Source organism: Muscardinus avellanarius, assembly GCF_963383645.1.
Source record: "Muscardinus avellanarius genome assembly, chromosome: 20".
NCBI lineage: Eukaryota > Metazoa > Chordata > Mammalia > Rodentia > Gliridae > Muscardinus > Muscardinus avellanarius.
In genome coordinates, this window is record NC_137806.1 from 20,343,905 (window position 1) to 20,362,527 (window position 18,623).

The following is an 18,623-nucleotide window of genomic DNA, read 5'->3' on the forward strand; positions in this document are numbered from 1 at the left end:
AGCCGCGGAGGGACCGGCGTCGTCCGCTCAGCCCGCCCGGGAGGCTGCGGGAGGCGGGCGGGCAGGCATGCGGGCGGCAGAGGCGTCTGCCCGCACGGCCGGGCCGGGCCTGGCGCCGGAGGCGGGGAGCCCGCCGCGGCGGGCGAAGGTGTTTGGGGGCGTGGAGTCGAGCGAGGGGCGGCTGGGAGCGCTCCGGGGTCGGAGGGGCTGGGCGGGGGAGCGGCGCGCGTGTGGGAGGATGCGGGTAGGGGGCCGGCCCGCGGTCCAGCGTGGCCGGGCGTGGGGGCGAGGAGCCGGGGTAGGGGCCGGGGTGGCCCGCGGAGCGACGGGATCCCCGCAGGCAGGGCAGTCGTGGCGGGGAAGCGGGCGTGTTAGATGGAGGCGTGCGAGCCTGAGTAGGGGCTGGTGGGAGGTGTGTGAGCCGAGGGGAAGGGGCGCGGGGTCTGTGCGGGGCGGTGGGTACCGGGCTGTTGAGCTTACTTCCTTTTACTTAATAGGCTGCTTATCTCCTCACTTCGCCTTCGCTCCAAGGCTCCAGTACTCTTGCTAGGACTGTTGAACTAAGGAAGCGATCGCAGGATGGCAGAGAGCAGAGCCTGCTTATTAGGTTTGAGGGTACCCTCCGCAGTGGCCGGATCTTCAGGTCTTCTGCCCTGAAAGGATTTTGATTCCTAGTGGTGCATCCAACATAAGCCAAACGATGACTGACCCGACTCTTAGGTTTTAGGTGATCCTAAAAATCGTACCAACCATCAAGAAGAGCATTTTTGAACCCTGGTGAAATTTTTGAAGATTTTAAATAAGTCCTTTATGTCTAAGGATTTTTTAAAAGAATAAAGTAAAAGACTGGGAGGTACTCATCCTGTGCTCTTCTGCCCATAGAACATTTTGAATAACACAGAATTCAAAGGTAACAACATTCTCTCACTTTCGGGTGTTTTCAGAGGAGTCTGATTGTAGTTTCATACATGTAGTCCATATGGTACTTTTCCAAAGTAATGTCTTCAAACGGAAAGCACCCCTTTGCTCCGTTTCTTCTAGGTCACTCCAGTCGTATCAGTTTTACCGGCAAAGTAGTTTTACCTTCTTTTGAAAGTTCAGAGTGTATTTAGAAAAACAAGTAAAATATATAGCCTAAGTGTCAGGGCCCTATTTTGGAACTAGGAAGGTGGGTTTTCAAGCATGATTTCTTTGCAAGGGCTGTTTGAATATAATTGTATTCAGTAAAATGATTTATAAGAACTAATATTTCAATTAAAAGATAACTCATTTTGATCATGATTATTTTGACATAGATCTACCAATCGTTCTAGTTATTACTAGAAAAGCTTTTGGGAACTTGAGATGAAATGTTTGAATTTAATAAAGCTCAAATTATTGAAATTTTGGCATTTTATTAAGTATTACTTTATACTCATTTGAACTTTTTTTTTTTGGTGGTGGTGGTACTGGGGTTCCTGGAAGCCCTTCTTCCTCCGGGCTACACTCCCAGACCTATTTTTATTTTTGGAAACAGGGTCTCTTAAGCCAGCACAGCTGGCCTCGAACCTGCGATCCTCCTGTCTCCGCCTCCCAAGCGTGGGGATTACAAGCGTGCGCCACCACGCCCGGCTCATTTGAACTTTTTTATTCATGTAATACAAATATGTACTGATCTGCATAATTTCATTTCTTATATTTTCTTTGATTTTTTTTTTCAATCTTAAACCTCAGTGAATGTAGTGGAAAAGCACAGAGTAGCCGCTAAGTTGTATAATCTTGAACAGATCACACTGTTGCTACCACCTCAATGTAAAACTTCAGAATCTGAGTACAAAAAGTCCAGTAATAGTTCTATTAAAAATTTCTCATGATAGACTTCTGTGGTCTGTGTGGATCAACACTAATTCTTTACCTTTTTTTGTACTGGCTATTACATTAGAGTTTAATAATCTTTTGTTTTGCAGTACTGGGGATAGAACTCAGGGATTGTGCCTCTGAGCTACACCTCCAGCCCTATTTATTTTTTATTTTTTATTCTTTATTTTGAAACAGGGTCTCATTGAGTTGCAAAGGGCCTGACTAAGAAGCTGAGGCTGTCCTCGAACCACAAGCCTCCTGTCTCAGCCTCCCAAATGCTGGGATTACAAGCTTGAGCCACCACGCCTAGCCATAATCTTTTAAGACAGGGAGCAGTATCTCTATTTTATCAGTAAATAACTAGAATTAATAGAAAAGTTTCTCATTTCTATAGCTACCAGGTTGCAGATGTGGGATGCAAATTTAGTCTGACATCAAAGCCTATGCATGTTATTTTCAGAGTTAAGTTTCTGTCTTTACATGAACCTTTAGTTTTTATCATATCTTAGTTCACTGAAATTTAGTTACAAGTGTACTTTGTTTTTTGTTTTGCTTTTTGGTGGTACTGGGGTTCCTGGAAGCCCTTCTACCTCCGGGCTACACTCCCATACCTATTTTATACTTCTTTATATTTGGAAACAGGGTCTCTTAAGCCAGCGCCATCCTCCTGTCTCCACCTCCCAAGCATGGGGATTACAAGTGTGCGCCACCACACCCGGCTTTACAAGTGTACTTTGGATGTATGTTGTAAGGATGAAGTGATTTAACGAAGATACTAGTACTAAGACTTGTGGGTCTTATAGAGAATCTGTTTTATCATGCTCAAGAGCAGGATTTGTCTTAATTTGGGAATGGCTAGTCAGTTTGTTCATATAGTAGGTATTTAAAGCATATTGAAAAATGAATATTGTAGAGTCACAAAAGTTTGGGACTCCATTGAGCTAATAAATGATGCTCCACTGAGCTAATTAATGATGCTCAATTCAGATATTGCGTGAATTTCATCTTAGAAAAATTTAGGATTTAATTTTTTAAGTTAAAGACTGCTGGGCATGGTGGCGCACACTTGTAATCCCTGCGCTTGGGAGGCGGAGACAGGAGGACAGTGCAGGTTGGAAGCCAGCCACACTGGCTTAGGAGACCTTGTTTCCAAATAAAAATATAAAAAAGAGGTGTCTGGGAGTGTAGCCCGGAGGTAGAAGGGTTTCCAGGAACCTTAGTACCACCAAAAAAAAAAAAAAAAGATTTAAAGACTTAATTTTAATCTTAATTAAGATATAAATTTTCTTTGTAAATAAAACGCTAGTTATAAATTCCGAAGCCATTCTCATTGTTTCAGAACCATAGTTTCTTGTAAGTATGAAATGTCACTTGTTGATGCTTCACATCAGAACGAACAGGTTCTCTATGAAATCATTGTTTTGTATATAATGACTTAGTACCCCAGATAAGATTGTGTTATACCTTATGTTGTCTCCATACTTAACCAAAGTCTGCCAGAAGTTAAAATTTTTATGTAAAACTCCTTAACCATGATTAGGGACTCTTCCTGCTTTTGAGATTCCTAGTTCTGTGATTTGTCATAGTCATCATTTATGATCAAGCCTTCCATCTCACAATTTAAGACTCTCAGGATTCTTAGCTTTGGTTAAGAGTATGGGTTCAGATTCCAGCTCTGTCACCAGCTGTGGAGACCTCAGTCAAGTTACTTGGTCAAGTCTCAGTTTACTCATTTATAAAATAGGGGAAACAATACCCATCTCATAACGATTTTAGTATTAAATGAGAAAATGTACACAGTATGTTTACTTGATACCAGTGAGTACTTATTAGTATTATACTGTTTGAAAATTTGCCTGTTTGTATGGTGTGTTTTCACATCAGTGATGGATATTGAAGAAGTGTAAGAATGGATAATTCTAATTGCAGATAATATAAATGCCAGTACTATCTTAAATAGTAATACTTTTTTTTTTTTTTTTTGGTGGTACTGGGGTTCCTGGAAGCCCTTCTACCTCCGGGCTACACTCCCAGACCTATTTTATAATTTTGAAACAGGGTCTCTTACGCCAGTGCAGCTGCCTTCGAACCTGCGCGATCCTCCTGTTTCCGCCTCCCAAGCGTGGGGATGACAAGCGTGCGCCACCACGCCCGGCAATAGTAATACTTTTTAATATGTTAGCAATGACTGTTTAAACAGGAGTATTAGCTGTTATTTTGAGTTCTACTAGTGGGGTTAATTAATAGTTGTTGTGTCAAGAAATGCATAGGGCTTGGAAATGAAGAATAGAAAAGAAAGGAGGAAAGGGGAAGATGGAGAGAAGATCCAGACTATGGCCACTAAACTAGCTGTGTTCCTACAAAAATTGGCCTGTTTTGTCTTTCTGTGACAATACCTTTTTTTTTTTTTCCAGTTCTGGGGGTGGAACCCAGGGGCATTTTATCTCAGAGCTACTCCTCCAGCATCCCCCCCCCCTTTTATTTGGCGGGCCTGGGGATGGAACCCAGGGGCATTTGACCTCCGAGCTACACCCTCTGCCCTATTTTTTATTCTTTATTTTGAAACAGGTCTCAATAAGTTGCAGATAGCCTCACTAAGTAGCTGAGGCTCTCTGGGAACCACTATCCTCCAGTCTCAGCCTCCCAAATGCTGGGATTACAAGCGTGCGCCACCACGCCTGGCTTTTTTTTTTTTTTTGAAACGGGGTCTCACTACCTTGAACCCTGATCTCCTGTCTTAGCCTCCCAAGTACTGGGATTAAAAGCGCGTACCTCCACGTCCAGCTGATAATAGTTTTTTTTTTTTTCTGAAGTAAATTCTTTGTGTGTTTATAAAATTTTTATTATTGCAAATGTTCTGGATGTTAACCTAGTTTTTATTGCTGTAATTTAAACCCTGTACTTGAGAGTATTTAAGAATACTTAACATATCCTTAGTTTTTTTTTTTTTTTTCTTTCTTTTTTTGTGGTACTGGGGTTCCTGGAAGCCTGTCTACCTCTGGGCTACACTCCCAGACCTATTTTATATATTTTTTAAATTTGGAAACAGGGTCTCTTAAGCCAGTGAGGCTGGCTCTGAACCAGCTTGATCCTCTTGTCTCTGCCTCACAAGTGCAGGGATTACAAGCAGTGTGCCACCACGCCTGGCCATATCCTTAGTTTTTAATAAAATAAGAAATTTGGCCAGGCATGGTGGCACACACTTGCAATCCCAGTATTTGGGAGACTGAGACAGGAGGATAACACAGGATTGAGGCCAGCTTCAGCTACTCAGAAGCTTAGTGAGACCATGTTTCCAAATAAAATATAATATAGGTCTGAGGGTATAAACCATAGATAGAAAGACCCTGGGTTCCACCCCCAGTACCACACACAAAAAATAAATAAAAATAAAGTAAGAAATTTAAGGAATTTTATATTTCTTAGGTAGAATTTTATTGTATACATCCTTCAGGTAATTTAGGAATAAAACAAGTTATATTAGAAAACTAAGTGATTGCAAATATATATATAATTTGTATATATATTGTGGAACCTAGTGGCCTTCTACTTCCAGGCTACACTCCTAGACCTATTTTTTATATTTTATTTGGAAACAGGGTCTCACTAAGTTGCTGAGAGCTTCACTAAGTAGCAGAGCCTGGCGTCAAACCTGTGCCATCCTCCTGTCTCAGCCTCCCAAGTACTGGGATTACAAGCATGCACCACCACACCTGACTGAGAAATATATTTTTAGAAAAGAAAAATCCTGAATTCTCCAGAAAATACATTTTTTGTTTCAACTTTTGTTATTTTTGGTTAACTGCAGGGGTGTGCTGCTTTTTTTTTTTTTTTTTCTTTTGCAGTACTGGGGATCAGACCCAGGGGCGTTGTACCTTTGAGCTACACTCCCAGCCCTGTTTTTTTTTTTTTTTTTTATTCTTTACTTTGAAATAGGTTTTGCTAAGTTGTGTAAGGCCTTCCTAAGTAGCTGAAGCTGGCCACAAACCTGAGATCCTCCTGTCTCTGTCTCCCAAGTACTGGGATTACAAGTGTGCCTTACCACGCCTGGCATTTATTTGTTGGCAGTAATAGGGAATTGAACCCAGGACCTTACAAGTGCTAGGCAAGCACTCTTCCACAGAGCTACACCCCAGCCTTTAAACTTCTTAAAAGTACATAAAATAGCCTTCTGATTTTTAAAATGAAAGAAACATTTGGCCGGGCGTGGTGGCGCACGCGCATGTTCGAAGCCAGCCACGCGTGCTGGCTTAGGAGACCCTGTTTCCAAATAAAAATATAAAAATGGGTCTGGGAGTGTAGCCCGAAGGTAGAAGGGCTTCCAGGAACCCCAGTACCCCCCCCCCAAAAAAAAAGAAAGAAACATTTATATTAATATACATTGTTATACTCAAAATATTGGTAGTACTGTGGTTTAGAAATCTAAGGCTTGTGGCTATTCCGCTGGCAAATATAAAATAGAATATATAGATTTTATAATCGTTCTAATACTAATGAAATTAAAAGCCTGGTCTTTTGAAATAGTGAACAGTTTTTTATTTTGAAAGCTTGATAAAAAGGTGAGAGCAATGTGGAGAAATCTGTGAGTCTCCTATTCTCAATTTTGTCCTTTGATTTGTAGGAGGCAAGATCTTTTGTTCCTTTTGTCTAGTTTAATACTTCTATTGAATATTGTAGGAAATGGTAAGCGAGTATCTCTTAATGGTTATAAAAAACTGATTCCAGGGCTGAGGATGTAGCTCAGTGGTAGAGTGCTTGCCTAGCACACACAAGGCTGAGTCCAATTCTTAGTGCCAGGGAAAGAAAATGGATTCAAAATGTTCTTGGATACATGTATTTTACAATGAATTGATATATTGTTTTTGAGTTGATAATGGCTGAATTTAGCTAATTAGTATATGAACGATCCTGATACTTTACTTTCACCTTTATTTTATTTGTACTAGGAATGGAACCCAGGGGGCATTCTACCTTCAGGCTACACCCCCAGCCTTATTTTTTTATTCATTATTTTGAAACAGGGTCTCACTAAGTAGCTGAGGCTATTTGCCTGTCTCAGCCTCCCAGGTACTAGGATTACAAGTCTGCACTACTATGCCTGGCTCTACTCTTACCTTTATGTTTTAATTTTTCCTTAATTAAAAAGTTGGGAGCCGCTGGGCATGGGGTGCACACTTGTAATCCCAGTACTTGAGAGGCTGAGATAGGAGGATCTTGGGGTTAAGGCCCTCAGCTACTTAGTAGACCCTGTTTCAAAATAAAGAATAAAGAATAGGGCTAGGGGTGTAGCTCAGAGATAGTAAAAGAACTTATGATGATAGAATGTGAAATGTCACCATTAATTTTGTTATCATAAAAATCCTATTCAAGCCGGGTGTGGTGGCGCACACTTGTAATCCCAGCATTCAGGAGGCTGAGACCTGAGGATCACGGTTTGTGGATAGTCTCAGCTACTTAGTGAGGCCCTCTGCAACTTAGAGAGACCCTGTTTCAAAATAAGGAATAAAAAATAGGGCAGGGGGTGTAGCTCAGAGGTCAAATGTCCCTGGGTTCCATCCCCAGACCCGCCAAAAAAAAATCCTATTTATTCATTCATTCATTCATTCATTCATTTGGTGGTACTGGGGATGGAGCCCAAGGCCTTCTACCTCCAGGTTGTACCATAAACCTATTTTGTTTTTTATTTGGAAACAGGGTCTTGCTAAGTTCCTAAGGCTATCTTCGAACCTGTGATCCTTCTGTCTCAGCTTCCCGAATACTGGGATTACAAATGTGTGCCACCACGCCTGGCTCATTTTGCGTTTATGTAATCACACAATTACCAGGTTATATTAGTATGTTCTGTTTAAAAAAATAGTGTCTTATTACAAATTAAAAGTCACTGCATTCATAGCACTGTTTACTCTTTCAGATTGTCCTGGGTCACATAATGCCAGCTGAGCGTAAAAAGTCAGCAAGTATGGAAGAAAAAGATTCTTTACTAAACAACAAAGAAAAGGACTGCGGTGAGAGGCGGCCAGTGAGCAGCAAGGAGAAAGCAAAAGACGATCTCAAGATCACTGCCAAGAAGGAGGCCAGCAAGGTCCCCGAGGACAGAAAGAAGAAACCGGAGGAGGACAGGCGGAAAAAGGAAGACAAGGAGCGCAAGAAGAAGGAAGAAGAAAAGGTGAAGGTAGAGGAGGAATCGAAGAGAGAGGACGATGAAAATAAGCAGCACGAAGAGGAAGAGAGGAAGCAGCAAGAGGAGCAGGCAAAGCGGGCGCAGGAGGAGGAAGCTGCTCAGCTGAAGTGAGAACGTTTGTTGTAGTTACTGATGTGAAGGATGGGGAGATGGCAGTGCTTTGGGGGGAAATGATTATTTGAAATCCTGGCTTCTCTGAGGTTTGGGAGACTCCTCACCCATTTTTTCCCATTATCCTACATGTGAAACACCTATAAAAATGGTTGTGGTGCATGCCTGTAATCACAGTACTTGGGAAGCCAAGACAGTAGACTCCCTGGTTCAAAGCCAGCCTCAGCCACTTAGTTAGACCCGATTTCCAAATAAAAAAATAAGAGTCGGGCATGGTAGTGCACGCTTGTAATCACAGCATTTGGGTGGCTGAGAACGGAGGATCATGGTTCGCGGACAGCCTCAGCTACTTAGGCCCTACGCAACTAGTGAGACACTGTTTTAAAATAAAGAATAAAAAGCTGGGTGTAGTGGACATGCTTGTAATCCCAGCATTTGGAAGGCTGAGACGGGAGGATCATGGTTCGCAGACAGCTTCAGCTACTTAGGCCCTTCGCAACTCAGTACGACCTGGCTTCAAAATAAAGAATAAAAAATAGGGCTGGGGGTGTCACTTGGAGGTAGAATGCCCTTGGGTTCTGTCCCCAGTACTGGAGGAAAAAAAAGGTAAAATAAAGAATAAAAACTAGGGCTAGGGGTAGCTAAGAGATAGAAAACACCTGGGTTCCATCCTCAGTACTGCCAAAAGTAAAATTATATATATGTTAGTTATAATAAAAATAGAAAACATTTAAATTAGTTAATACCTATAAGCTTGAGATTGTGATTTTCAACATTTTCACGCACCGGTGTCAGTTTTGTTGACATTCACAAAATGGAAAACTTGGGTTAAGCCAGTGTTGTAGCGCACGCTTGTAATCCCAGTGCTTGGGAGACTGAGACAGGAGGATCACACGGGTTCGAAGCCAGCCTCAGCTACTTAGTGAGGCTCTCAGCAACATAGTGAGACCCTGTTTCCAAATAAAGTATAAAATAGGTCTGGGAGTATAGCCCAAAGGTAGAAAAGCCCCTGGGTTCTACCCCGAGTACCACCAAAAATAAAAGAAGAAACTTGGGTTAACTGTCCTATTTTGTTAGTTCCCCTGAGTAGAGACAAGCATAAGGTATTTTACTTGTTTAGTTTAAATAATAGGAACAATCCTTAATAGTTTATGAGGTCTAGGATAAACTAAATTCTTGAGGGGGGGGCGTCGTGTGGATTGAAATTGGGAATTCTACCTTCAAGCTACACCCTCAGTCCTATTTTATTTTATTTACTTATTTTTTTCTGGGTGTGGGGGTAGAGCCCAGGGGCATTTGACCCCCTGCACTATTTTTATTTTTTTATTCTTTCTTTATTTTTATTTTTTATTTTTTGGTGGTACTGGGGATGGAACCCAGGGACTTTCTACCTCCAGGCTATACTTCCAGACCTATTTTATATTTTTATTTGGAAACAGGGTCTCATTAAGTTGCTGAGAGCCTCATTAAATAGCTGAGGCTGGCTTTGAACCTATGCGATCCTCTTGTCTTAGCCTCCCAAGTGCTGGGATTACAAGCGTGCGCCACCACGCCTGGCTGTTCTTTATTTTGAAACAGGGTCTAAATTGCAGAGGCCTCACTAAGTAGCTGAGGCTGGCCTCAAACCTGCAGTGTCTCAGCCTCCCAAATACTGGGATGGAATTAGAAGCATGGGCCACTGTACCCGGCTCGTTGTTCTCCCTCCCTCCCTCTCTCTCTCTTTTTTTTTTTTTTTTGGTATGGTGCTGGGGGGATTGAACCCAGTGGCATTCTATTTCTGAGCTATACCCCCAGCCCTATTTTATTATTTTTAGTTTGAAACAGGGTATTACTAAGTTGCAGAGGGCCTAAGTAGTTGAGGCTGGCCACAAAGCCAGATCTTCCTGTCTCAGCCTCCCAAGTACTGGGATCACAAGCATGGGCCACCACGCCTGGCTGCCTTTTCTTTCTTTAATGCTGTCTTTATTATATAATAAACTTGTGAGCCACATTTACAATTTATTAAAACTACATTATAGTTACTATTCTTTTTTTTTTTTTTTTTTTTGAGGTTCTGGGGATGGAACCCAGGGGCATTCTACCTCTGAGCTACACCCCCAGCCCTATTTTTTTTTAATTCTTTGTTTTGAAAAAGGGCCTCACTAAGTAGGCGAGGCTGTCCTTGAACCGTGATCCTCCTTGTCTCAGCCTCCCAAATGCTGGGATTACATGCATGTACCACCATGCTTGGCTTTATTAAAGTTTTTAGCTGATATTTCTCTTTTGTTTTTCTTTTCAAACTTTTTAAAATCAGACTTTTAATTTTTAAGACCTAAATTCAGGATATATTTTATTAAATTTTGAGTAATGATAAATATGGAAAAATAGAATCGAGCATGTGAAAACATTAGGCAAGGTGAATCTCTTGTCTAGAATTCACGAGGCCTTAGGTTCAATCTTCAGTAGTTTAAAAAAAATTCTTTTAATACATTATATTTTTTTAAATTTTTTATTTTTTTGCGGTACTAGGAATGGGACTCCAGGGGCATTCTACCTCCAAGCTACACCACAGCCCCATTTTTTATTCTTTATTTGGAAACAGGGTCTCACCGAGTTGCAAAGGGCCTCACTAAAGTAGCTGAGGCTGTCTGCAAACCACGACCCTCCTGTCTCAGCTTCCCAAATGCTGGGATTACAAGCGTGCCACCATACCTGTCTTAGTACATTATCTTAACCTGCTTATCCCCCCCCCCCCGCTTTCTGAGGATTGAGTATTCTCAGCAAGTGCTCTACCACTGAGCCCTATATTACTATTCTTTAATTTAAATATTTTATTAATTTTTTAAGCAAGTTTTTTTTTGCCCAGTGCTTTTGTTTTACATTTTATTTATTCATTTATTTATTTTATTTAGGTCCTGGGGATTGAACCCAGGGCCATTCTACCTTTGAGCTATACCCCCAGTTCTATTTTTTATTTTTTATTTTTTATTTTTGAAATAGGATCTCACTAAGTGTAGAGGGCCTCATTAGCTGATGCTCTCATAAACCTGCAATCCTCCTGTCTCAGCATCCCACGTACTGGGATTACAGGCACGTGCTGTCGTGCCCACTTTTTCTTTTACATTTCATATTTTTTAAAGTATGTTATTTTTCATATTAAACATCCTATGTTTAATCCATTTAGCTTGCCAATTGGCTGAATGGTTTTTAGTTTTTAGTTGTAATTTTCAGTTCTTGGAATGGAACCCTAGGCCTTGTGTACTACGGGCTAATCCTCTGCAACTGAGCCTCGCCCCTAGCCTGTGATTTTTAAAATTTTGATCTAGTTATTCAAAATGTTTCACTCTAGTTGAGTGTGATAGCACATGCTTGTAGTCCCAGTACTTGGAAGGCTGAGACAGGAGGATCACAGGTTTGAAGCCAGCCTCAGCAATGTAGTGAGGCCCTCAATAACTTAATGAGACTCTGTTTCTATATAAAAAAGGACAAGGGGCATAGCTTAGGGGTAGAATGCCCCTGGGTTCAATCCTGAGCGTGCGCGCGCGCGCGCACACACACACACACACACACACACACACACACACACACCCCTATTACATGTGGTTATCAGTTTACTTAGCTCAGGTTGTCTGAAGTCATTAGTGAAATGTCTTCAAAGCCAGGTGTAGTGGTGCACTCTTATCTCAGTACTTGGGAGGCTGAGACAGGAGGATGACAGGTTTGAGAACAGTCTCAGCAAGTAGTGAGATTCTCATCAACTTAGCAAGACCCTGTTTAAAAATAAAACTAGGGCTGGGGGTGTATCTCAGAGGTAGAATGCCTCTGTGTTCAAACCCCAGTACCACTGCCCCCCAAAAAAGGTCTTCAAAAGTAATGAAAAAACATTTTGCATCTTTTGTTTCTGTTGGATTTTGATTCTTAGATGACTATTTTTTTCATATGGGATTTACAGATGATGCTTCAAAACAGAGAGTATTTTATTTGTGTTTTTCTTTTTTACATAGAGAAAAAGAAGAATCCCTTCAGCTTCATCAGGAAGCTTGGGAGCGACATCAATCAAGAAAGGAACTTCGCAGCAAAAACCAGAGTGCTCCAGACCACCGGCCAGAGGAGAGCTTCTTCAGCCGCCTGGACTCGAGTCTAAAGAAAAACACTGCTTTCGTCAAGAAACTAAAGACTATTACAGAGCAGCAGAGAGACTCCTTGTCCCATGATTTTAATGGCCTAAATTTAAGCAAATACATCGCAGAAGCTGTTGCTTCCATTGTGGAAGCCAAACTCAAGATCTCCGATGTGAACTGCGCCGTGCACCTGTGCTCTCTTTTCCACCAGCGCTATGCTGACTTTGCCCCCTCACTTCTTCAGGTCTGGAAGAAACACTTTGAAGCAAGGAAAGAGGAGAAAACGCCTAACATTACCAAGCTAAGAACGGATTTGCGTTTCATCGCAGAATTGACAATAGTTGGGATTTTCACTGACAAGGAAGGTCTTTCCTTAATCTACGAACAGCTAAAAAATATTATTAATGCTGATCGAGAGTCCCACACTCACGTTTCTGTGGTGATTAGTTTCTGTCGCCATTGTGGAGATGACATTGCTGGACTTGTACCAAGGAGAGTAAAGAGTGCTGCAGAGAAATTTAGTTTGAGTTTTCCTCCTAGTGAGATAATTAGTCCAGAGAAACAACAGCCTTTCCAGAATCTTTTAAAAGAGTACTTTACGTCTTTGACCAAACACCTGAAAAGGGACCACAGGGAGCTCCAGAATACTGAGAGACAAAACAGGTGATTTTCAAATGTTTCTCAGAATTGAGAATTTATTTTGGAGCTCATACTTAAAAATGTTTAAAGTCTTCATGCCACTGAAAGAACTTATGGAAAAGGGCTCCATACAGGTGATTTTTTAACATTCCAGGAAAATTTCAAAGTATAACAGTTTAAGTACTCATGTTTAAATATAAATGTACGAAAGATTTTATTGCTCATTTTCAAAAGAATCTGGCAAGTAGATGGTGATTTTTGCTTTATGGATGTGTTTTCTTCCTGTGGTTTCAAAAACTTGATATTGAGGAGAAATTTTCTTTTTCTGTCACTTTAACTTACCTGCTACTATTTTTCTGTGTGTTTCGATGTTCTCTCTATTATAACAGATTCTCTTTCATTGTTTTGTACTTTAAGTTGTTAATGTCATTGTTGCTACTTGCTCTTTTTAAGAAAACGAATCATTAGCGGTGATATTTCAGATCAGAACTTTGAGAACAGCGCATAGAATTAGCTGTGAGAAAATTTCTTAGCTGTAACTAAAATGTACTTATAGGTATGTTCTTTCTGGGGGCATCCACTTAACATTCCAAAGGAATAATGTACTGCGCCTGTGGTAACTGGTGAAAAGACCTGGCTTACGGGCCAACCTCGATCGTTATAAGATGCTGTAGACCCAAGTAGTGTCTGCCGAGGAAGCAGTGTCAAGCTAGACGCTGATCTGGTTTGTGAGCAGGGGCTCACCTTTTATGGAGGGTAGATTTGAGGGAGGGCTGGGGAGTGGGGTACAGAAAGGAAGTAACTGCAATAACATTTAGCTGAGTACTTTACAACCAGTTAAATTGCGTGATTGGGAGTTGCTCTTTATCAGAAATGAGTGTAGGGGAGCACCTTTTTCTCTTCCCAGAAGCTTGCAATGGGGGATGACTAGTTTCAGTAGTTACCACTGGAAGACAATTGGAAGAAGAGAAGACAGTGTTTGTGTGTGCCAATAGTGTTGTTTTTAGGACAGTGTGAACATGAGTGGGGAGACTGCCCAAACCCTGGTGGCCAAGGTCACTCAGGTGGGAATTTAGATGGCATTGGTATTGTCAGTATTTCTTTAAAAAGAAAATAAAAGGCCCGGCTTGGTGCATGCCTGTGGTCTGAGAGGCCCACTTGAGCCACCAGTTTAGCACTCACTTGCCTGGTAACATAGCAAGACCTCTTATTAAAACAGGAGAAGCGATTACCATCGTGTGTGTGTGTGTGTGTGTGTGTGTGTGTGTGTGTGTGTGTGTGTGTGTGTAAATGTTAACAATTATATATTTAAGGCTTCTTTTTGTGTGGGTGAGTGGGAGGTACCAGGGTTTGAAGCCAAGGCCATTCTACCTACAAGCTATGCGCCCCCTTGCCCTATTTTATTCTTATTTTGAAAACAGGGTCTCCCAAGGTTGAATTGAGTCTCACTATTTGTTGAGGCTGTCCCTTTCCTCGAACCTGTGCTTCTTCTTTCTCAGCCTCCCAAGTCCTGGGAACTACCACATCTGACTTTTTTTTTTTTTTTTTTTGCAGTACCGGGGATAGAACCCAGGAACATTCTACCTCTGAGCTATATCCCCAGCCCTATTTTTGATTCTTTATTTTGAAACAGGGTCTCGTTGAGTTGCAGAGGGCCTAAGTAGCTGAAGCTGGCCGCCAACTGCAATCCTCCTGTCTTCAGCCTCCCATATACTGGGATTACAAGTGTACACCACCACAGCTGGCTTACCACACTTAAGGCTTCTTAATTATGATTTCCACAGTGCTTTGTCATTTTATAATCTTTCTCATATTTTCTACCTAACACTGCACAAATGTGACTTGGCATGCTAATAATTGATTAGTTTTATCAGCTACTCTATGGGTAGAATATTAGAATTTATGATTTTTTTCCAGTTAACCTCTCCAATTTAAAAATCTGTTGTATAGATTCATAACAGATATAGCTTTAAATATTTTTTGTGTGTGGTACTGTGAATCAAACCCAGGAGCATTCTACCTCCGAGTTACACCCCCAGCCCAATTTTTCTAATTCTTTATTTTGAAATAGGGTCTCAATGAGTTGCAAAGGGCCTCACTAAGTAGCTGAGGATGTCTGCGACTTCAGTCCTCTTGTCTCAGCCTCCCAAATGCTGCGATCACAAGCATGCACCACCACGCCTGGCTCCTCTTTAATAATCTTAATTTTTTATTTTTTTGGTGGTACTGGGGATTGAACCCAGGGGTGCTCTACTTCTGAGCTATGCCCCAGCTCTATTTCTTTATTCTCTATTTTGAAACAGGGTCTCACCAAGCAGCTGAGGCTGGCCACAAACCTGCGATCCTTCTATATCAGCTTCCCAGGTATCAAGATTACAAGCGTGCAACACCATGCCCAGCGCTAAGTACTCTTTATTATTCATCTGATTACTGCTAAAGAAGCTCAGTGATCTCTGAGCCATTGCATTGTTGAACATACCTATTTGCTATAAATTCTTTGTTACTTCAAGCTGGAATTTAATTGCACATAAAATGATTCATTTTCACTTAGTCCTTTTTTTTTCTAGTACAGATGAAATAAAGCCACTTAAGGTTTTATGAACTTAGCCCTTCACAATAAAGTAAGTGTAGAAGCAGTAAATAGAAGCTTTAGAGCAGTTTTCATTGCCATAATATACCTACTGTATTTTATGAACAGTATAATGATGGAGGGTTAGTCCTTTACCACTGATATGGGGCATACGATCATATTCCCATGACAGAATTTCAGATATTTGTAAATTGTCGTGATCTTTCTGTTCTCTGTACTAAATACCTCTAGATCTTTAGTTCGTCCGATGACTTCCAGGCAATTCACTATCTGTAGGACATTTGTTTTAGATGCATTCTTTTCTGTGACCTAAAATTGCTTTCGCTTTTATAGCTGCTTTGTTGTTCTTTCTGTGTGGGTTACCCAGCGGTATTCTACCTCTGAGCTATACCCCGGCCTTTTTTATTTTTTTGCTTTGAAACGGGGTCTCTTTTAAAGATAGGTTGTTGAGCTGGGCATGATTGTACACACTTGTAAATCCCAGCATTTTTGGAGGCTGAGACAGGAGGATCATGGTTCATGGACAGCCTCAGCTACTTAGTGAGGTCCTCTGCAACTCAGTGAAACCCTGTTTTAAAATAAAGAATAAAAAATAGGGCTGGGGTATAGCTTAGAGATAGAATGTCCCTGGGTTCCATCCTCAGTACCGCAAAAAGAAAAGATGAGTTTTTGAGAATCTGACTACCTAGTTGAGGCTGGCCTCGAACTTGTGATCTTGTTTCAGCTTCTCAAGTACTGGAATTACAGGCATGTGCCACTCTGTGTCCATTGCCTTAGTATTCTTTTTGAGTTTTTAATAGGTTTATATACCCTAAAATCTTTGTGTGTGTGTGTGTGTGTGTGTGTGTGTGTGTGTGTGTGTGTGTGTGTGGTACTGGGGTTCCTGGAAACCCTTCTACCTCCGGGCTACTCTCCCAGGCCTATTTTTATACTTTTTAATTTGGAAACAGGGTCTCTTAAGCCAGCAAGGCTGGCTTCGAACCTGTGTGATCCACCTGTCTCTGCCTCCCAAATGCGGGGATTACAAGCGTGCGCCACCACGCCTGGCTACCCTAAAATCTTGATTTATCAAGTAAACTGCTATTAAGCTAAGTTGTGCACCTTGAACTGGTGATGTAATTTTTTAAGCCTAAATATATACTTGTTTATTTCTTTTAAACAGTTTAAGATGTCTATGTATTGCTGAGTACCTAGATAAGTATATGGGTATTTCTCTGCTGACTCTAAGCTTTGATAATTATATCTTCTGTCCATTTATTATTTGAATCATTAATAAACAGCTTTTTGGCCTTTCATAAAAACTTTTATCCACTTTGATACAGAACTATTAGTCTAGGATTATTAAAGATTACTAGCCAGGCGTGATGGCACATGCTTATAATCCCAGCATTTGGGAGGCTGAGACTGGAGGATTGTTGTGGACAGCCTCAGCTTCTTAGCAAGGCCACTTGCAACTCGGTGAGACCCTGTTTCAAAATAAAGAATAAGAAGTAGGGCTGAGGGTATAGCTTGGAGGTAGAATGCCGCTGGGTTCCATCACCAGTACCGAAAAAAAACAAAAACCAGATAACTCGCCAAGTGTATATGGACCATAGCATTGCAGAGTCACTTGTCATGGGCGACTGGTCCACTGATGGAGACGTCTTCATTTGGGGGGTGTGACACTCTTAATCACCACAATGGGCATATGGTTTAATGAGTCCTTGTAGCTTTCGTAGCCAAGGTGCAGATACCTGTCTGAGCAGAAAGAACTGGATTTTTACCAACTCCTTGCTTGGCCTAATGTTAGTCTCCTTCCTTTTAAGAGGGTACCTTATAGTATTCTATTAAAATGATCATTTTCTGCTGGACATGGTGACGCACACTTGTGTGTGATCTCAGCATTGGGGAGGCTGCGGTTTGCGGCCAGCTTCAACTACTTAGTGAAGCCCTCCGCAACTTAGTGAGACCCTTTTTCAAAATAAAGAATAAAAAATAGGGCATGGGGGTATAGCTCGGAGGTCAAATGCCCCTGGGTTTCATTCCCAGACCCCCCCAAAAAAAACCCACTAAAAAATAGGGCAGGGGGTGTAGCTTGGAGGTCCAACGCCCCTGGGTTCCATCCCCAGACCTGCAAAAAAAAAAGATCATTTTCTAAAAGTTTCACCTTTCTAGTCATTATCTAGTAGGTGTTTATTTTTTAATTTTTTTTTTTTTGGTAGTATTAAACCCAGAGGCATTCTACCTCTGAGCTAACCCCAGCCTTATTTTTTTATTATTATTTTATGAAAAGGGGTCTCACTAGGTTGATAAGAATTTCACTAATGGCTGAGGCTGTCTTTGAGCTTGCGATCCTTTTGTACCAGTCTCCCAAGTACTGGGATTACAGGTGTGTGCCACCACCTCTGACTCTAGTAGGTATTTTCATGGGAATAAGTCATGGACTAAGTATTAAGCTAGCTAATATTTAAGGCTTGTGGTTTTTTTTTTTTTTAAGAAAAACTGGTTTTTTTAGAAAAACCAAGTACACTATTGTTTTTTTTTCTAGCAGTTATACTGTTGGACATTTCAGCGGAACTTAGGAGACCTCATTATTGTTAGAGCTTGTGTAATCTTATTCAATACACATTGAAGTTTACTTTAAAATGGAGTCAACTAATTTTTAAACATACATAAGTAAAATTTCTGGTGCTTTTTATATACTCATTTTTTTGTGGAACTGGGATTGAATTACAACTATGTCATGCTGAAGTAGAGCGTGATAGGAACGTACATGGCACAGCTCTTAGAGCATTTCTCTTTGGCCCCACCCCCTGCCCTTCGCTTCCCCACATGTCTTTGAGATTGAAATTGGTAATTTAATATATGTACATAGCATTATTTCAGTGTTTTATTGCACATTTTCATTAAATGATCTGGGGAATTAATATTTATACATGTGAAAGCATCATCTAGCAATAGTTGCCAATTTGGAGTTAGTAGCTTTATTTTCTTAGTAAGTTTGCCTTCTATTTGGGGGGAGGGTCCTGGAGGTTGAATGCCTGAGCTCTCCCCTGCCCCTTTTATTTTGGGCCAGGGTTTGCTAAGCTGTTGAGGCCTCAACTCAGCTATCCTCCTGTCTCTGCCTCCTGAGTACTTGGCTCACAGCTCTGCCTGGCTTGCCTTCTTGTATTTCCAGTGCTCT

At 41.2% G+C, this 18,623-nt stretch overlaps 1 protein-coding gene across 1 annotated transcript in view; it reads left to right on the forward strand.

The window, feature by feature from the left end:
• Positions 1-7,768: 7,768 nt before the first annotated feature.
• Positions 7,769-18,623, forward strand: part of UPF2 (UPF2 regulator of nonsense mediated mRNA decay) — a gene marked incomplete at both ends in the record, with an annotated part of 103,564 nt that continues 92,709 nt past the window's right edge. Inside the window, 2 exons of the mRNA XM_080716938.1 lie at positions 7,769-8,127; positions 12,115-12,894. Coding sequence (XP_080573064.1) covers positions 7,769-8,127; positions 12,115-12,894 — 1,139 coding nt within the window. The remainder of the gene's footprint in view (positions 8,128-12,114; positions 12,895-18,623) is intronic.